The sequence below is a fragment of the Podarcis muralis genome, chromosome 11 (genome assembly GCF_964188315.1).
Source record: "Podarcis muralis chromosome 11, rPodMur119.hap1.1, whole genome shotgun sequence".
NCBI classification, from domain to species: Eukaryota; Metazoa; Chordata; class Lepidosauria; order Squamata; family Lacertidae; genus Podarcis; species Podarcis muralis.
In genome coordinates this window covers 34,592,810-34,612,131 of record NC_135665.1, presented here as the reverse complement: position 1 = coordinate 34,612,131, position 19,322 = coordinate 34,592,810, and the positions used below count along the sequence as shown (strand labels likewise).

The window sequence follows — 19,322 nt, the reverse complement described above, 5'->3', positions numbered from 1 at the left end:
AAAGATGGTAGTGATAAAAGGCTAATTTATCTAATTTATCTGCACATAATCAGCAAGTGGAGCTTTTTGGGTAGTTACTGGTCCTTTACATCAAGGTCCACAGTAGTTGGGGAGCAACTTGGACAGGATCCTTGTACCAGGAAGCTTGTTCAAATATGTACTTGACCTTTGCCCATCCAGAGAAGGACTAGCTGATTGTGTGGTGAAAATCTTGAATTCTCCTTAAGGGTTCTATTCTGTCCTGTCTACAAATGGCAATAGTTTGTCTTTTAAAGCAGCAATCTTTGGATTCTGCTGTATTGAAGAATCATAAGTCAGTGCCCAATACTCCATTTTTTAATACGATGCTTAAGCATTTATTGGTGACCCAATTCAAAGAATCCCAAATGAAACTGATTAACTAGACAGATTTCAACCTGGATTCAGGTCTGGTTTTGAAACAACTGAGGTGTAGTGTTGCTGCTAAAATCTTAACAAGGGCAAGAATCTGGGATCATGTGACCCCATAAACGTATCAGCAGCACTGGCTACCAATCCAAGGGCTATCACATATAGAGCCCTAAACAGCTTGTGACCAGACTACTTGAAGCCCCAACACCTTTTACGGTTACATGTTTGTCAGCTGTTTTGCCTCTCTTGCATGTCTTAGAAGAGACAGGTTGGTGGCAACATACAAGAAGACTTTTTCTGTGGTGGCACCTCATATGTAGACCTGCCCACCTCAGGAGGTTAGGTTCTCTTTTTCTTTTCCACTTCTAGCAACTGACAATTTCCCCTTTTGTATTTTTGAATCTTGTTGCTTAATGCATTGATTGTTAGTACTGTCCAGTGTGTTTTTTTGTTTTTGGCTGCTTTTGGCTTTATTAACTTGGATTTTCATGATTGGGTTACTATTGCTTTTATATTTAGTTTTTAATTACAAGCTTCTTTGAAAGACTCATTTGTATAGGGGATAGACAGGTATAAAACTTTTCACATTTTAAAAATGTGCGTTGATCATCTCAATATATGCTTTAGTCACCAGGTGTCACTGGACTTGTTTTATCCTGGTGGAGTCAGTGGTTTCCACATGTCTATGCCATTCTTGCTGAGAGACAAAACTGGGTTCATGTCTTGCTTCTTGCTTCTGTGTTGTCTAAGTCTGGAATGAGAAATCTGTAGTCCCCAAACGTTGTTAGACTACAACCCCCATCGTCCCTGACCATTGGCCATGCTGTCTGAGGTTGGTAGGAGCTGTAGTATAATATTTGATGGGCCACATGTCCTCCATCCCTGCTCTAAGCCTTCCATGATGGGGAAGACCTAGCATTGCTCACATGGAGAAAACAAGCATTAAAAGTCCTTCATTTTTTTAATCCCAAAATCATGAGAAAATGTGGTGGTGGTAGGAGTCTAATTCATAATTTAATAGATATTTTCCCAAGCAGTTATAACAAATTGTAGGTAAAATGAATGCTGTGCCTTCAGCCTAAATGTTAGAAGCCCATTGCTTTTAAATCCAGTGTGTTCATTAATAAAGCCCTCAGGAAAGTCTTCCTATTGAATTAAATAACATGACTAAGAGCACCTGTCTCAGGCTGGTATTAAAATGGGTTGAAAGAGCGAATATAGGGGAAAACCTATTAGCATAAATATCTGCTTTTTACAACCCTTTTCATCTCCAGCTATCATTAACCAAATGAACTGCTGACAACATCAAGACGAAACCACGAGCCCTACGGCAAATCCGGCCACATTCCACTTTTCTGACACCCAATTCAGCTCATCTTTATTTTATGACAAGGAATCAAGTTCTTCTCTGTGTGTGTGCTTAAAAAACACATACTAAGGAAGAAGAAGAAATCATTAGGTCTCTCCCCTCCTCCACCATCCTGAATTCAAAATTGAGCCCTTCTGAACAACTAGGATACAAGTCTGAACGGCCACAAGGTGATGACCAGAATCAGCACTTGGCACCTTTGGACAGCTACCAAGGTTCCAGTGAGTCCTACCAGAGCACTGCTGATGTATGTTCTGTGGCACCCATTTAAAAATGGTTATAGCCTGGCTGTCTGAGCAGCACTGGGAGCTATGCTAATTCCCTAACTACCCCTGACTAAGCATCAATCTGGGGCATTGTGAGGCATTAAAGTAGTGGCTGCACTGAGCCACATAGTGCTGTTTAGCTTGCCACCACCCTGTAAGTCCACGAGGTCCATGGATAGAGGAATCCTACCAGTCACTTTTCTTAAAGCTCCTCAGACTGATAGCCAACCTTACCACAATATATGAAGAAGATTAATCAAAACTGTAATAGTTTTCCAAAGCTGTTGGCTGAAGTCCATAAAATTGTACCAGCATACCTCTTTGTAGGATAGGAGTTGTATCACCAATGTGTCATTACTTGGTGCACAGGATTCTCTCCACTGCCCCTTTCCCACTGAAATTAGGCTTGAAAGAAGCATTAGGTTGCAGTGTGTCCTTGTTTAGAGTGTGTGTGTGGTGCCCACAGCATTTTCTCTGGTTTGCAAAGGTGCCCACAGGCCCCCAAAACTCGGTGACCTCTGAATTGCATTGTAGTTCTAAAGGGGCAGAAGAAGAAAGTATTATATTGAAACTTACTGTGCTGGCAGTGGATCCCATTAAACCCCTCTGGGCATTTGCAGATATAGCCTATGAATGTGTCTCCTCTATAGGCTTCACTAATTTCACATATTCCACCATTATGGCAGGGATTAGGAATGCATGGCCCTGAAAGATAAAAAAGAATGAAAAGAAAATGGCACATCAAATATGAATGCAGGAAAGACACTTTGCTACCCTTATTTCACTCAGTCATCAAGTGATAAAGGTTATGCGAAGATACATCTGCTCAGGAAGTATTAACCCACTAGCAGGCTAGGGAAATCAGTGCAGTTTTGAAAGGTTCAGTCCATACTGATTCAAAATACTGAACAATTGTATCCAAATATATATGAAAACCTGTTTGTTGATCTCAAGTACCATCCTGCAAAATTTGATTACCATATCTTCAGAGGTATCCAATTGCATAGCAAATAAACAACTTTCCAAAATATATAATATATTAGTAATCATTAGGGCTTTGCATGGCTCTCCCAATCTGATTCAGAGCTTGATCTGGTGCTTTGGAGTGGCCCCAATTCAACACAGGATGATGCAGACTGAATGCGGGGGAGGGGGGCACAATGCATGAAGCCTGCCTGTGTCTCATTCTTCCCCCTGTACCCATGGCTGCCTCAACATGTTTTGTTGGCAACCATCTGTCTGGGGAGACAATGGAAGAATATGTACTTTCAGGGGTAAAGTCAAACCATTGGAGAGTCACAGTGCTGGCTGTGACCCTAGAGACAGATACAGGAAAGGCTTGACTTTTGCTAAATCCCAGATTGACTCAGTTTGGCTTGGGATCCAGCTCCAGTAATCATTGTTGTTTCCAAGAGAGCCAAATAGTGTAGTTTTCCTTGACACCCTTTCTGAATAACACATGAAAAGGTTGAAAAGAATGGATTTAATCACCACCACCATACAAATTTCATCATCAGACAAATGGGCATTGATACCACAGAGACCACTGAATTCCGAGTGCCTCTTTAATTACGATACGATAATCTTTATTGCCATTGTCCCATATAGAACAATGAAATTGAAAAGAAATCTACATAAGACATTCAAAAACCAACAAGCCTGCTATCCCAGCTATCCCAACCTGGTTAGCCACCTAAAAACTCTGATACCCCATTTTTAAATACAATATACTCCCATTGAGATTCCTTATACTGCATTTAAAACCAGAATCGCATTTGGATAGAAACTGTTTCTCAGGCGACTAATTGTTAGTTTTGTTACCATCAAATCCCTCCTAAGGCTATCTTTTAAGGTGTACTGCTAGAAAGGCAAACTCACCCATAGAAGGAAGTAGTGCGTGTAAGGATACGGCTGGGGGTGGGGGCAGGGGCAAAGACAGGCTCTGTTAAGAATCATAGAACTGTAGAGTTGGAAGGGACCCTTAGGCTCATCTAGTCCAACCCGAACCTGCAACTTTGGTGTTATCAGCACTTTGCTTTAACCAACTGAGCCAAGGATTCACATACATTACTAATAAACTTTTTTTCTGGCAAAGATACTAGCACCTGTCTTCACTGTTGAATGCAAGAACATCACACTTTTGAATGTTACTTGCCATTGGAATGTAGACCGCATGCTATGAAATACAGAGGGCCCAACCATAAAGGGAAAAAATCTCCCCAGAATTGGATAAACAAGAGGAGAACAGCAAACTCCAGGGTCGGCCCACCTATGAGGCAAGGTGAGGCAACAGCCTCAGGTGGCAGGATCCACAGGGGCAGCAGATCCAACCTCCAAGGAATGTACTGCTCACTGCTGCTGCTGACAGTGACAGCAATGACTGCAGTGTGCTCCTTGGATGCCAGATCTGCTGCCTCCTCAGCAGTCCTCCCCTGTGTTGCCTCTACAGCAGCCAGTGGGCAAATAGGAGGCACTGCTGGTCTCTTCCCACTCCTAGGGAGGATAGGATGGGGATTGCCCTCTGGAGTGTCCTGGGAGGGGGGGGCAAGGCAGCAGGGAGGCTATCATGGTGCAAATGCAACAGCAGAACCAATTTGGTGCTCTTGCCAATGTATTTGCACCACAGTGAGGCCCCCACCATCTTGGCCATCCCCTATTCCTTCCCGGAAAGCAGCAGCAACAACTCAGCTTGTAATGGGAATTGTAGTTGCTTGTGTGTAAGCCACCAACTGCTCCAAGCTGCTTGGGTGGTTAAACCTTTCCCTGGCTGGACAGCCCTCATGCGCGGCTGCTTCAGTCGCTGGCAGAATCCGTTAGTGGGCGTTTCCTAAACTTCTTCCAACATAAAAATTCCTTGACCGCAAGTTTCCTCCTAGCTTCTCTGCGCGGAAGCCTTCTGCGCAGAGTAGGCGTGCCAAGCGGAGGTCCTGCACTCTCCCCGCTGATCTCACTGGAAGAGTCCCTGAGCCTTCCCTCCAAAGTGCTCTCAGCCTCCCCTTTCTTCTTGGTGTCACCTTGATTCCCTTCCCCCGCGGAAGCTCTCTCTCTCTCCTTGCTAGTTCCCTCCCCTGCATCATCGGCGCGACTTCTCTCTCCGCTGGTCTCAGATGTCAGTTCCCTGACACAGCTGTCAGGAGGTCTGGTGAGTGCCACTGCCCCACTACACTGTCTTCTACTTGCACTCTCCCACCTGCTCTAGAGGGCTGGGGGGCTATCCAGAATAGCATGGGGCTTGGCACAGGGGGATGTAGTGTGGTTCAAGAATCGAGAAAAGTTGCCTCCATTCCTCAGGGGTCACCTCCAAGACCCATCCATTTATGGCATCCTTCTGTGAAAGAGGGAGCACCATGGATCCAATCCATAATCTTCATTATATTACAGCATTGACAGTATATGTTCCTGTATTCTGCATTATTCCAGTGCCAATAAGCTATGATGGAAACCAACTTTCCATCAACATGTTTATGAATCCTTGCTTTGCCTATCCAGCATTGGATCATAGCCATTGGTTTGCATAAAAACCTGGCAAATGATGAAGACTCTTTACCTCAAATGTTCCTCCTACAAAGAACTGGCAGTCAATTCTGGTAGTATTTTAAAAAATGATTACATGGTTGGAAACATCTGAAGTGAGCTCTTCACAACCGCTTCTAAATTCTCCACCACAATAAAGAACTAATCTTCATTCCTTTAACTACAATTGTGTGCTTAAAAAATATGAAAATAAATATATGTTTGCCTACTTAAAATCGTATTTTATTTCCTGCCATTTAATTTACATATAAATAAAGACTAGAGGTGGAATTAATTAACATTTACAAAATTGTACATTTCCATATGTGTCACACTCTATATAACAATTTCCAGTTTTCTCTTCCTTATAAAAGGATTGTTGACTCTTTACACAAAGTGGCGCTTATTTAAAATTCAGCTTGGTTCAGAATGCATTTTCAGAGGAACAACGAAAAGCAAGAACAATAGAGCACAGGCAATAGTGTGAACCAGAAGCCACTGTAAATCTAGTTCTCTGTGAACATTTGTCAACCCCCTAATAAGGAATTTGTCACATAACAAATGTTAATAGAGTTTATTATAGAAATGCTAATAGTGTTTAATAATAAAATGTTTATTTCAGAAAGAAGAAGACATATATGGCTTGCTTTCTATCTGTAATGCCCATAGCACTGCGAGGCTTGATTGTTTGTTTTGTTTGTTTTAAATTGCTCTGAATATTTAACTGAGAAATAAAAACTGAAATGGATGAAGGCTTCATTTGACTCTTCACATTAGGGCAGACCACAAAAAACCCCAGACATTTGAGGAAGCTCAGCTAAAGCATTTATCTGATGAAAATAGGGATGTCCTGTTCATTTCTTTAACTATTTAACTATTTATACCCCACCCATCTGAAAGGGTTGCCCAAGCCACTCTGGGTTGCTTCCAACAGATATAAAAAACATAATAAAACATTAAACACTAAAAAACTTCCCTATACAGGCCTGCCTTCAGATGGCTCAGGGGTCGGATAGCTCCATACCCACCAACATTTATCCAATGAAAATAGGGACATCCTAAGGAAAAGCTGGGAGAGCCTCAAGCACAGCATGCAGGGGGAGGAGAAGACGGATCATACTGTCTGGCAAGCTGATAAGCTTGCAATGATGGAACAATTGTCAGTGTGCTGTGTTGAATTCTTTCCAGCAGCTGGGATCTGAAAACTACGGTATATAGCTGAATCAACATTAGTATCTGTATTGATCAGTGATTGGTGGCTGGCTCTAGGTGCCATTTTCGTTTGCCAGAATGTCCCTCACCTAGCATCAGTCTAGGGCATTGTGGGAAATAAATATGATTGCTGGCCTTGGCCACCCTGCATTGCTGCTAAGAGTATTACTACTGCCTCAGATCAGCTTGAGGGATCCACCAATAGGGAAGGGAGTTCATTACAAGTCATTTCACACAGGGCCCCCTCAAACCTTGAGCCAGCCCCAGTCTGTTATGGCTTAGGTGCTTCAAAACAACAAACAAACTGAAGACTTTTGCTGTTCTTAACAGCAGACTCCAAGCAGTTTCAAAGTTATTTGTCACAAAGCCTGAGGGTTTAGTTTAAGAGAAACACAAAAGTTCCTTAGGTTCAGTGAACTAGTTGCATTGTTCTTTGGATCCTGGACATAGTCAATACATAGTTTCACCTCCAACAGGCTGAAATAAATATAGGATGCTACCTTATTGATCCATTCTGCCCAGTATTTTCCACTCTGACTGGCAATGGGTTTCCAGGGATTGCATTAGATGACTTTAACATCTCCTGTTATCCATTCTGTTTCAGTAGGGGATGCCAAGGGCTGAACCTGAAACTTTCTTCATAAAAAAACACTGATCTAGCTGCCTTCCATTTGTTTAAAAAGCACATGCCAAAATACTAAGAAAGAGCTGTTTTGCCACATATTAAACATCTTCCAAAATCATTCTATGAGAAATATCTTACACACACGCATGCATATGCATGCACACACAGCTAGCTTTCTTGATTTTTCACTTTATTCTGTATAAAAGCATTCACGGTGAGTTCCGGCACCTCCCCCCTGAGAAAAATAGCACTGCATAAAACTCAGGGTGGATATAGACACAGGTTAAAATGCTATAAATAAGTCAGGAATTAAATCATCACAACAAAGGGGGGGGGGACCCTATGTAAAAATCCATATAAACTCCCTTTTGCTCTCTGACGCTATCTGGTGTTGGATGTTTATAATGCATTCAAAACATATTATTGTGATGAATGTAGCCGAGTCCTCAGTATCTCTTGTAATCTATGATTTGCATAATGCATAGTTATGGCTGTTCTATTTGCATTTGCAGCAGCATACTGCTTATCTTAAAGGTAATTTGTGTTTTGCATTATTATAGCAATAATTATTCAGTTTGTGTGCTTGAAGCAAATTATTATTTTAGAAAAATCTTTGTTAAATGTTTCACATCAATAATTTCGTAGGTAGGGGTGTAGTTATACACATCTGAATAATATCATAGTTGTTCTTGTAAGTAACATAACATATTGATTTCAAAACAAAGGGCTCAATCCAGATGAAATTAGTAATGTTTACGTTTCATTGACTGCAAGTAATTTAAGTTTCAGTCCTTTCAGTTGGCTTTACATATGTCACAAAAACTGGATCAGGGTCTTGGAGGCATCGGTGTTGCTCTCAAACATAATTTAATATGAAAATATGTATTCAATTGGAAATTCTTCTTGGCATCCATACAATTATATCAACTGAAATAATCCTTAAAATCTGTCCTCAAAACACACAGTCCTACATACCAATTTACAAAATACTGGCTTATGGTTTCTTAGAGCTAGCACAACAACCTTTAAGGCTGTGCTCTTTCAACCACTTTTGGTGTGCTTAGCCAAACCCATATCAGTTTATAATTAGATGTATCTTTTGTAACTGGCATCAGATTGTGTGGCTGAAAAGCCCTTTCCCCCTTGAAGTCCAGTGGCTCCAGTGGATTCAGAGTTCCACACTAGCAACTGCTCTCCCATTCAGCTCAATGCAAGAGAATGGTCCCTGCTTGTAATCCTCCTTTTAGGAGGCACACCATGAGTAGAAATGGGTATGAACTGATAGGTAAGGAGAGTAGCAGCCCATGAGCCACTTTACTAGGCAAGCAGCAGCAGCAGCAGAATCTATGTGGCAGTCAAGAGGGCAGAGTAAGTCCCACCCATAGCTTTAAGGCTCTACAGACTTCTCTTTATAGAATCAAAGAGCTTCCATTCACATTAATGAGGCCTTTCCCTCATCTTTTTACTGGTTCCCAAATTAGGATTACCATTCTTTTCTGGGCAGAAGCTCTGAAGGAGACCAAGACATTTGGAGCCAACCACCCACCCTGACAAGAAGGAAGCCCTGTGTGAAATTTCTCCTGTATAGTGCTAATGGCCAACTGCTCTTTTATAGCAAGTTCTTCTATGATGTCCCTGAAGTTCTGTTTCCAGCAAAAGTCATTTTCAGTATGCAGTATAGTGCTGCTAATCTTATCATTGACTTTACAGGATATGGTAGACCTCAACCTCCCTTTCGTCCTCTGTTTTGGCAACACACAAATAGGCAGCTTACATGATGCACAGAAATAAAGATAGCAAATCTTTGGCATACTATAGGGAACATGCCACCAAGTTTTGTATGTGATTGATATTATACATTAGATGCAGATGAAGTTTCAAAAGCATCCATCTATACAGCAAATTCCTGTAGTCTTGCTTGAAAGCATAATGGGCTTCGGGGATCTTTTTAAAAAATAAAAATAAATCAATAGTGTAGTAATATGTTTGTAAGTAATCTTTAAGTAGCTTCTAACACAAAGAGAACAATGGCCTTTGATCAATATTAATGAGCAACAGGATTCAACACTATGCATTCCAGGCATTTTAATCCACATTCATATAAGTAATGTCAACAAGATTAATTGCACACTAAAAGCAATAGATCTCTACAGTTTGCAACTCTCAGTAAGACCCCATAGCTAGGACTAGTATGTGCTAGGAGCTCTCAGATGTGTGTGATGTTAGTATTCAGTTAGAATCCCATTCTGCATTGGAAAGATACTAATAAGGTAATCATCAATAAAAAAGGGGGTGGGGAAGGATGGCAGTTTCTGGATTTTTCAGATGCTGAAACATCTGAGGTTTTTACACAAAGGAATGAACCTGTTTTCTCTACAGGTTAGCAAAAAAGTCTTTAAGGCAGGAACCATGTTACTTCTTGGCCTTGGTGACAAATACAGTCAATTCAGTTCCATAATATGTGCACACCAGGGAGGACCCAACTCTGAACTGGAGATTAAATATTTCCAAATGTGACAGGTAGTTTGGATTTAAAATACAGAGGCTGTCAGATATAGTGCAGAAAGCCATCCCCCCCCCCCCCAGGTAAAATGTAAATGCTGACAAAGGAAATAAATAATAGGAATAAATCAGAAACAGTGTCGAGAAGGATGCGTGGTGTAGCTTGGGGTTTGAGAAACTGAATTTGCACTAACTCAAAAACAAATGTGTCTGCACATATCTTCATGCTTCCGAGTCGGGTCATCTATTGGCAACCTGCTTTCTCCACATACCTGCTCCTGCATGGCATACTAAAAACAACTCCATGAACCAAATCACCATATGCACTACCTTCGTCACTTTTAAAATAAGGGTAGTGGGTGTTTTCTACTAGTAAGCATGCTTATGGATGAAATGTAATGAATGTGAATTTAACTGAAGTGTGATGCTTACAGATGAGGTATGAATATTGTTTTAACAACTTATCCTAGCTTCATGGTTGCTACTTTGGGGTGAATAAATCACACACTGTGGTTGCATAATCTTCACTCTCCCCCCCCCCCCAATAACATCTATATCCTAGCCTCGATTCAAGGAACTTAGAATGCTATAAAAGGAACCTGTAAGATAGGTGAGAATGGGTAAGGGCATCCGAGAGTCACTGGGTGAGCTTCATGGATGAATACAAAGCCCAGCACAAATCTTAACACTCTATCCTGAACTCCATATAGAACTCAATTCCAAGCAAAAGCAGAATCATATAGATGAAACAAAACAGATGGGTCTTACAAAACAAAATACCTTAACTGTTAAGGGGCAGGGTAAAGAGGCATGTGAAAGCTTCACAACAAAGATGCTGGATGCACCTCTATGGGGAGAAAGTTCCACAATTTAGGGGGTGGTAACAGAGAAATCTCTCTTCCAGACCATTATCCCCTACATTTTCAAGGGCTGTGGAACAACAAAGAGTGCCCCCTTGCTGAACTTAACACCCAGAAGAGTCTGTAGGGATGGAGATGGTATTTTGAATATTTGGTACTTAGCCATTTAGGGTTTAAAACATCCGTGTTAGCACCTTGAATTGGGCCTGGAAACAACTTGGGAGTGGGGACATCTCTCAGGTGCATGGGTGCAGCCCCCAGCATAGTTCACAAGCTTTTGAAGGCTTGGGAAAAGACAAAGGTGTTGCTCCAGTAACAATCTAATCAGCACCACTTGTAGCTGGGTGTGTGTGGAGGCTTTCCAGCAAATGAAAAAGCAACTCAGCCCCTAAATGCCAGGAGCTAAGCACAGAATTGAGAGGTAATTACTCTCTGGAGACAAACCAAACAGTAATTTCCCCTTCTTATCTCTGGTCACACAGGAAGGACCTGGAAACAATCCAATGGCAACAGTCGCAACATTAAGAGATCTCTAAGTTCCTTGGAATGTTTGCTGTTGGCTTGACCAAGGTTATTAAAAATAAGCCAGTCTTGAGACCAGAGCTATACATCATGGCAGCAAACATAGCCCACTTCCCTCCCCAAATCCTCCTTTTACTGCTGATGTGCAAAGCGGCAGAGAGAGGCAATTTGCAGGGGAGAAGTAGTGTGCGTATTTGTTTTGGGTTATTTATAATTCCACTCATTGCTGCAACATTTTCTTTACAACCACTTCTGCTCCTCCTTGTCCAGCAAACATAATTCAGAACCCTGACTGAGAGAAAGAACGGCAGAGAGGGATCGAAAATAGAAGTCAGTGGGCAGGAAAAGGGTAAGGACTGTTTGCCTGTCCACTTCAGCTGTCCGCTGGCAAGGCTTTGTACATCAGCTTAGAAAATGAGGATCAGGGAATGAAGAAGAAACCATTGGCAGAATAAAATGCATGTTAGCATGTACATACACACACTCCTAGCAGAAGATAGTTTTGTGAACTTTGCATATTGTCCTTGTTAGCCAATGGCACCAAAATTTGGTAGATGTTCATGAAGTGCAAGTTCTCTGAAATTGATGTCTGAAACTCATGTCAGACAAGCTCCAAGTTGTATTCATCCCTAAGGCATTTAAAAGATCACACAGTTTATGTTTCCCCATTTTCTTCTTCAAAAGGTAATGTCACTTTCCAAAGTCAGGTATGCATTCACAATACATAAATGACTTCCCATCAGCACACCACATTACTTGAAAAGGCACACAGTTGAAAGCATTCGCAACCAGCAGAAAGGTTTCTCTCTGTGTCCTCAGACGGTGTGATAGGTAGCTAGCTTTTGTGTGAAGGAACAGAGGCATAGTGAAAGCAGCCAGGGACTTCTGCATTTGCTTGTATTTCCCACTCGGCTTATTAATTTAATATGATCATCCAGGCTTTTCCAGACAGGAACAGAGCACGTGCAAAGGGTACGAAAGCTCTGAATGTTCACAATGGTACACTGGCAGCACAGGGGAAATGTTGAACTGAAATGATTTTCAAAAACTAGATTGAAAAGAAAAGTTGTGCCTCATTTAATCAAACTTCATCACTCCCTAACAATGCAACCCTGTCTCGTTTACCAAGAAGCAAACCACATTTAGTTCAAATGTAAATAGGTATAGGGTTGCAGGCTGAATTTCACAAACCAGAGTCACGCTTCCTCATACCCAGATTTTGTGCTACAGTGATGAACATCTGAATATAGGAATCATTAGGGGGTGCAAACCGATTTGAGTCCCCCCCCCACACACACAATCAAGGGGTGTATAAATTTCAAGACACAAATAAAATAAATAAATACAAGAACCCTGAAGCAGGCCCAGTAGCATATGGGCAGCCAGTATAAGCTTTTCAGCACCAGAGTTTATGTGCTGGAGATACACTGTCCACATCAACAGTGCCTGCACTGTTCCTTACAAGCTGGAGCCTTCAGACCAGGTCCAGGGGAAGACCCCACATAGAGTGCATTGAGGTTATTGTGAACCGCCCTGTGATCATCAGATGAAGGGCGGTATACAAATTAAAGAAATATTAGCAGAAAATATGACTTCAGTTTAAATTCCCCTGGTACGCTGATATCCAAAGGTCTCCCCACTTTCATTCAACACATGATCTCATGCCTAATAGCTGTTGTGGCTGCCCACCCTCTGCTATCAGCTCTCAATTAATCCTGGTTATCCAGGTTATCTGTTCAGTGACACAATAATGAGACTGAATTACAGTACTATGGCATAATTAATTTTCCTTAATGATCTTGTCTATGTAGTGCTGCAAATTGATGCTGTTTTCAGTAATGGGTAATAAATCTGTAGTCTTTCTTCCATTTATTTTAGGTCTTTTTTTTAAAAAAAAAAATATTGGTCCCCCTCCCACAAATATTTCCTAATTTCAGAATAACTCCTTTTGGTATTGTTGTTTTTCTATGGATCTTTTAATGTAAGGTAAAGGACCCTTGGACTGTTAAGTCCAGTCAAAGGCGACTATGGGGTGCAGTGCTGATCTCACTTTTCAGGCCAAGGGAGTCGGCGTTTATCCACATAGCTTTCTGGTGCACGCTTCTGGTGCCCGGAGGACCGTGACAAGTGCCAGAGTGCATGGAAACACTGTTTACCTTCCTGCTGCAGCAGTACTTATTTATCTGCTTGCACTGGTATGCTTTCAAACTGCTAGGTTGGCAGAAGCTGGGACAGAGCAATGAGAGCTCACCCTGTCGCGCAGATTCAAACTGCCAACCTTCCGAACGGCAAGCCCATGAGGTTCAGTGACTTAAACCACAGTGCCACCCGTGTCCCTTATCTTCCAAGTAGGTACCTGTATAAATATAGATGTTGTTGTTGTTTTGCATCCCCTTGGCTTGGTGCCCGCTGCTGCAGTAAAACACCCCTAGGCAGATCTGGGCCCCTATAAAGCATCATATTGCACTGTCACACTTTCCCCTGTCCAGTCTTGCAAGTCCTTTCTCACTGAGCCTTGATAAACTCATGTCTCTTCTGTAGCCCTGCTACTCTCCCACTCAGGACACATATCTCATCACACACGCGCATGCATACACCTATTCATGCCAAAGCTACATAATGACTATGGTCCCTTTTGCTACACTGTATTTGACCCAGTGGTTTTGAAGATCTTATTGCTCTTTCTATATCTGAACATGTAGCTTATCATAGTCAATTTTGTTTAGATACCTATTTGGACATTTGGAACTGCCTATATTAATGCATACGTTTAAATAAAGATTGATTGAATATTCGTATCATTAATGTCAACTTAACACCATTCCATATATGGTTGTACTGTGATGTTTCCTGCATCCAGTGAAGCAAGCTGATTAACATGACTGACATGTTTGCGCCTGCTGATGCCGAAAGCAAAAGGCATCACCTTTCTAAAACACTATGGGTCATCTTTCCCTTCTAACTCTAGCTTGCTTTTTCTATGTGAGTGAGCTGTGAATACAGGGAAACTGAAAGCAGCAATGAAGAGTTCAGCTTCTCAGCCAAATAACTGGGGGAGTAATTACTGATGACAAGCTGTTTAAAGCTTGTGGTCATGTACTGTCACTCTGTAATTTAAAAAGTTGAGCTTGATAAAGACTTTCTTGTTAGTCCCTACCCCCTCCCACCCGCTTTACTGAAAATGGCAGATTAAATTCACAGTTAAACCTGACCTTCTTTGGGACATTTTGTAACTGATATTCTGTACAATTCAGTTTCAACATGCTCCAGAAGGTGTTGTCTTCATTAGCGTCCAAGAAGACTTGCAACAATAGATCTTATGTTTCTTACATCACTCTTTTTCTTTCTTCCCTCTGCTTTCAAATGTCCTGCTGATTCTCCCCCAAATAATCAAGTTTTAGCCACTCATTGCTATTTCAAGATGCCATTAACACCCACTTTGTGCTGTTCACTTTTAACCCTCTGCAGTGTTTCCATAGTGACTTCTGGAGCTAAATAGGTGTACTTTCTCTATAATTTGGATAGAGGAAACAAGCATAGTCAGTATTTTCTTTATCCAATTTTTGTCTCATTTCCACTAAATTTTCAGCTGAAGTGCATAGGCCAGACACATTTCATTTTTGTGTCTATAAGAATCAAAATGTTCCAGTATAGTTTATTCCTGAAATTTTGCTAGCACTTGAGCTACTCACAAATTGTTTGTACCAGATTGAGTTTCACATAGCATTTATATGACTGAATTTAACTAATCCTGGCAAATCTCATGGACGAGAACTTAACAACCATGAAAAGCTTTGTTGATTGATAATAGATGTATGAGATCCTACAATGAGTCAATTTTTGCAAGCACCCAAGTAGAATTTGGCCCTGCAGTAGAATCTAATATGGATTGGAACTACAAGCCACTTTAATAAATATTCTTTTACAAGGATATTTGTAGAAGAGAATTAAAACAACAACAATTGATCCTTCCCCCAATATGCAGAAGAAAATAGCTGTTTGAAACCAGCCCAACTGGATAACACCTATCAATGACTCACAATTTATTTGAAGACTTCCCCACCCACCCCAAATCTGTCCCTGGATGTCTAGAGCTTTCCAGATATCCCATATGAGGACTCATCAAGACTGTGTACAGGTCCTTCACAAAGAAGCTTCTTGACTTACACAACCAGAAGCTGGGAAAGCCTTGAGCTCCTATGGTCAATGCATTTATTTTATTTTATCAACCCATTCATCCTTGTCTTCTCTTCTGTTGAATCTCTGGCATTTCTTTTTTCACTGTAAAAATGAAGTGCTATGAGTTTTTCGATTTCTTTTTCCAAACAGCAAGTAGTGACCTTCAGGCATGCAATTACCTTCCCCCACCAAATATTGAACAAATCCTCTTTCACCATCCTTGTTCCCATCTTATTTCCTAATACTGTCTCAGGGAATTTTAGTATGAAACACAACACAGGGATTCTCTAATGCAGGCTTCCTCAACCTTGGCCCTCCAGATGTTTTTGGCCTATAACTTCCATGATTCCCTAGCTAGCAGGACCAGTGGTCAGGGATGATGGGAATTTTGTCTCAAAACATCTGGAGGGCCGAGGTTGAGGAAGCCTGCTCTAATGCTAACTACTTCATTGGAACTCCAACTGTGAACTAATTTACATGATAAACCTACTAGCTGCATGTCCTCTCTAAATCACTACTGATTTTACTCTCTTTTCCCAATCACATTTTGAATGGTTCATTTCCCAATTCAGATGCTATGTGATGTCAAGTGATTGAAAACTTCAAGCCAGGATGCAAGAGTCTTCTGCATCGAGCCCTGAAACCCACCCCATGGAAATAAGACACAGTGGAGACAGAATTTAGTTTAAAGGTTAATAGGCAAATTTAGGCCACAACTTTATTGATTACACAAGTGTGACTGGTATTGGCTTAGGCATTGGTATCGAATCACTATAACTGGCTCCTGCCCACCCAGCAGGGAGCCTGCAAGGGTAAACTACCAGCAGAGGGAGCTCCATCAATGAATATTGACTGGAGCTCACCCGTGGGGTTCCCGGGGTCCTGGCATGGCCCTGGCCCCTCCCTGGGCTTCAGACGAGATCCAGACCCCAGATTCCTTTAACGGAATACCCTATCAACATGGAGGGGCAGGTGGCCACACCTCCCCTCCCCATATCCCCCTAAACCAATGCCTAACCGCCAAACCTTACAAAGTTGTGACGATTGCTAAGAGGTAGGCAAAAACCAAGTGACCACTGCCAATCTGCCACACTGGGAAGCAAGAGGAGGTCCCCACGTTGTGCTGCCAATTAAATACCCCCAACCCCCAGCTCTTGCAATGTTGCCGATTGGCTAAAGGCCAGTGGCATGATCGTGGCACTATCCACTGGAGCGGGGCAAAGCCCCGCCTCCAAGCTGGTTGAGGGGAGTCCTAGGGCCGTGCACAACATGGACCCTCTGTTAGGAGGATCCAACTTCCTTTACAGCTCCAGCTCGAATTAAAACAGAATTCAAGTCACAGCTGTAAAGGTAGAACTGGGAGCACATTCTAAGCGAATTTGGTGTCTGTTCTGTCATCATGTAGGGAAAGGTGGCTATGCTTTGCCCGAAACAGCAAACCACTTTAAGGGTTTTTTAAAAATCAAGCTGTTTATGAAATAAATAATCTATATATAGTGATAATGTAAAAGGATTAGAAGGAAGAACTTTGATTGGGTAGGTAACATTATCTGTGATTATCTCACAGGCTTTTGAACAAGCATCCTGAGGACATGTGTTAGATAAAAGATAAGTGCATCTTTTTTTTTTTTTTACAATGGTTTCTGGGTCTTAATATGTAGTTTTATTCTGTCAGTTTGCTTCATTGTTTTAATAGCATCTTTAAAATAAAAAATGCTTGTATTGTATTATAGATTTTTCAATGGACTATAAAACGAATCAAGCACAGAATTCAGTGGAATAAACAAACAAATACCTTTCACTACATAGAAATGTGAGTTTTATTTAATTACACATCACAGCCATATTTGAATAGCTGCTATTCTAGATCTGGACTTGGAGTTGCCTGTCTCTGTCAGTAATTTTGAGAGGCAGCCTGTTCAGTTTCCTAAATGTAAGTCCCAAATATGTCTCCAGGGAAACAATCTGCACCTTAGTTACATGTGACATTGAGAAAAGTGGGTAACTAACCTCTGCTATGCTTATGACTTCTCACCTAACACTCTCATTTACTGAACATTTATTTCATTTCTTTCTTTCTCCCTCAACTACATTTTGCAAAATAACACTTTTAGGATATGGACAGAAATCACAGAATCAGCTACGCAGACAATCCAATTACCTGATCCCTTACAGGGACAGGCAAATCCTTCTGGCTGAAGCCAGAGAGCAGATTGCTTCGGACATCAGAGAGTTTAACAGTCATTTCTCTCCCAAGATAGAGGATTAGTTGTAAGAAGGGAACACAGTGACCATAATGTAGGAGGAAACTCACTTGGATGGGAGTGGACATCCAATCAGTGACAGAAGAGACAGAGCTTAATAACTAGAAGCACAAGGGAAAGAAATCCATTTAGTTCTATTTTAACATTTCCCCTTGCACTTTGAGATACTTAATTCCATTTGCTTCCTATCTTTCCATTTCAGCACCTCATTTGTCACTGAAAACCTAGAGCAATGCCTAGTTGTTCATTGCAACTAAGCAGGGGTATACACACAAATAATCACAAAACTATACCACAGAAAAGTTTAGGGAATGCTGGTGGGGCCTCTGGCACTGCACCTTATGTTGGACTCCAACTTCAGGCCCAACTATCTTAGCCAATGGCTGAGAGTGAGAAGGAACTTATGGTGGACCTGAGGTCTCTCTCCCATGCCTGGTTTTGGGCTCTCTCTCAAGCTCCTACTAAAATTAATTGGAAACTTTTTAGAGCATTTAAGTTCTTTGCAATCTTACCAGAGTAAAATGCAACCCTGTAAAGTGTTCCTCATACATGAAGCTGTCTTATACAGACATTGGTACCAGTGTTCTAACTGGCAATGGCTCTCTGTGACCTCAGGGAGAAAACCTTCAGACAGCTCGATTTTAAATGCAAAGACAGAAAAAACATACTTTAAAGAGAAAAGTTTGAAAACAGCAGTGCCCAGGGCATCTTTTGTTTGACCCACTAGACAAAGACACTAACCAACTACTGGCATTCTCTCTACCAAGATATTCTGAGAGCTTTCTGGGTGTCTGTGTACAAAAGTCTCTTAACAATAACAGGGTGACCACCATAAACTGGGCTAGTCTTCAAATCTCAAGGAAAGTAAGAGCAGCTAATTTCAGGTCACAAAGCTTAGCTGCAATTTTTCTTCAATAAATACAGCTGGATCACAAATATGATTGATTTAAGGAGAAGGGCTTTAGACGCTGTTAGCATGTGTTTTTCATTCCTTGGAAAAATGCAGGCCTATTGTTGTTGTTGTTGTTGTTGTTGTTGTTGTTGTTGTTGTTGTTATTATTATTATTATTATTATTATTATTAATTTGTGGGGGTGATGAGAGAAATATATCCCCTGCCCAGAATGCATGTGTCTAAAGAGAAAGAATGACATAAGTAGTATTGCCCCCCTTCTTTTTATCAGTAATTGGGGGGGGGACACAAAGCTTGCCTCCCAAGAAATACATTTTGCCCTTTTGTGCTACACCACACCTTTTCTTTCTGGTGCCACCATTTAGCATATCATCAAAGGTGCAACATCACAGTTAGAACAACTCTTAAAAATAAATTAAAATGGTAAATTATATATTTATGTTTGTTCCATTTAAAGAAAGCAGCAACAACAGAATTTTGAAAACACATGAAATTTTGTCTTAGCTAAATGCAAGGCAAAGGGAAAGGCAAAATCTAGAATGGGAGGAGAAACCAATTTAGACATATCTCCATTAATTGCGGGCTGAATGTATTGTTGCATCCATATGAACAGAAGTGACAAGAGGCACTTCTGAAACATTACTTGCATTTGGAAAGGAAAGATTAGTCACATTTTCTACACAATATTTATATCGGTGTTTTGCAATC

The 19,322-nt window shown here is 41.2% G+C and overlaps 1 protein-coding gene across 1 annotated transcript in view; it reads right to left on the bottom strand.

Annotated features, from left to right (window-relative positions):
* Positions 1-19,322, bottom strand: part of EDIL3 (EGF like and discoidin domains 3) — a 235,807-nt gene that overhangs the window by 102,256 nt on the left and 114,229 nt on the right. The window contains exon 4 of the mRNA XM_028748436.2: positions 2,602-2,730. Within this exon, the coding sequence (XP_028604269.1) occupies positions 2,602-2,730 (129 nt within the window). The remainder of the gene's footprint in view (positions 1-2,601; positions 2,731-19,322) is intronic.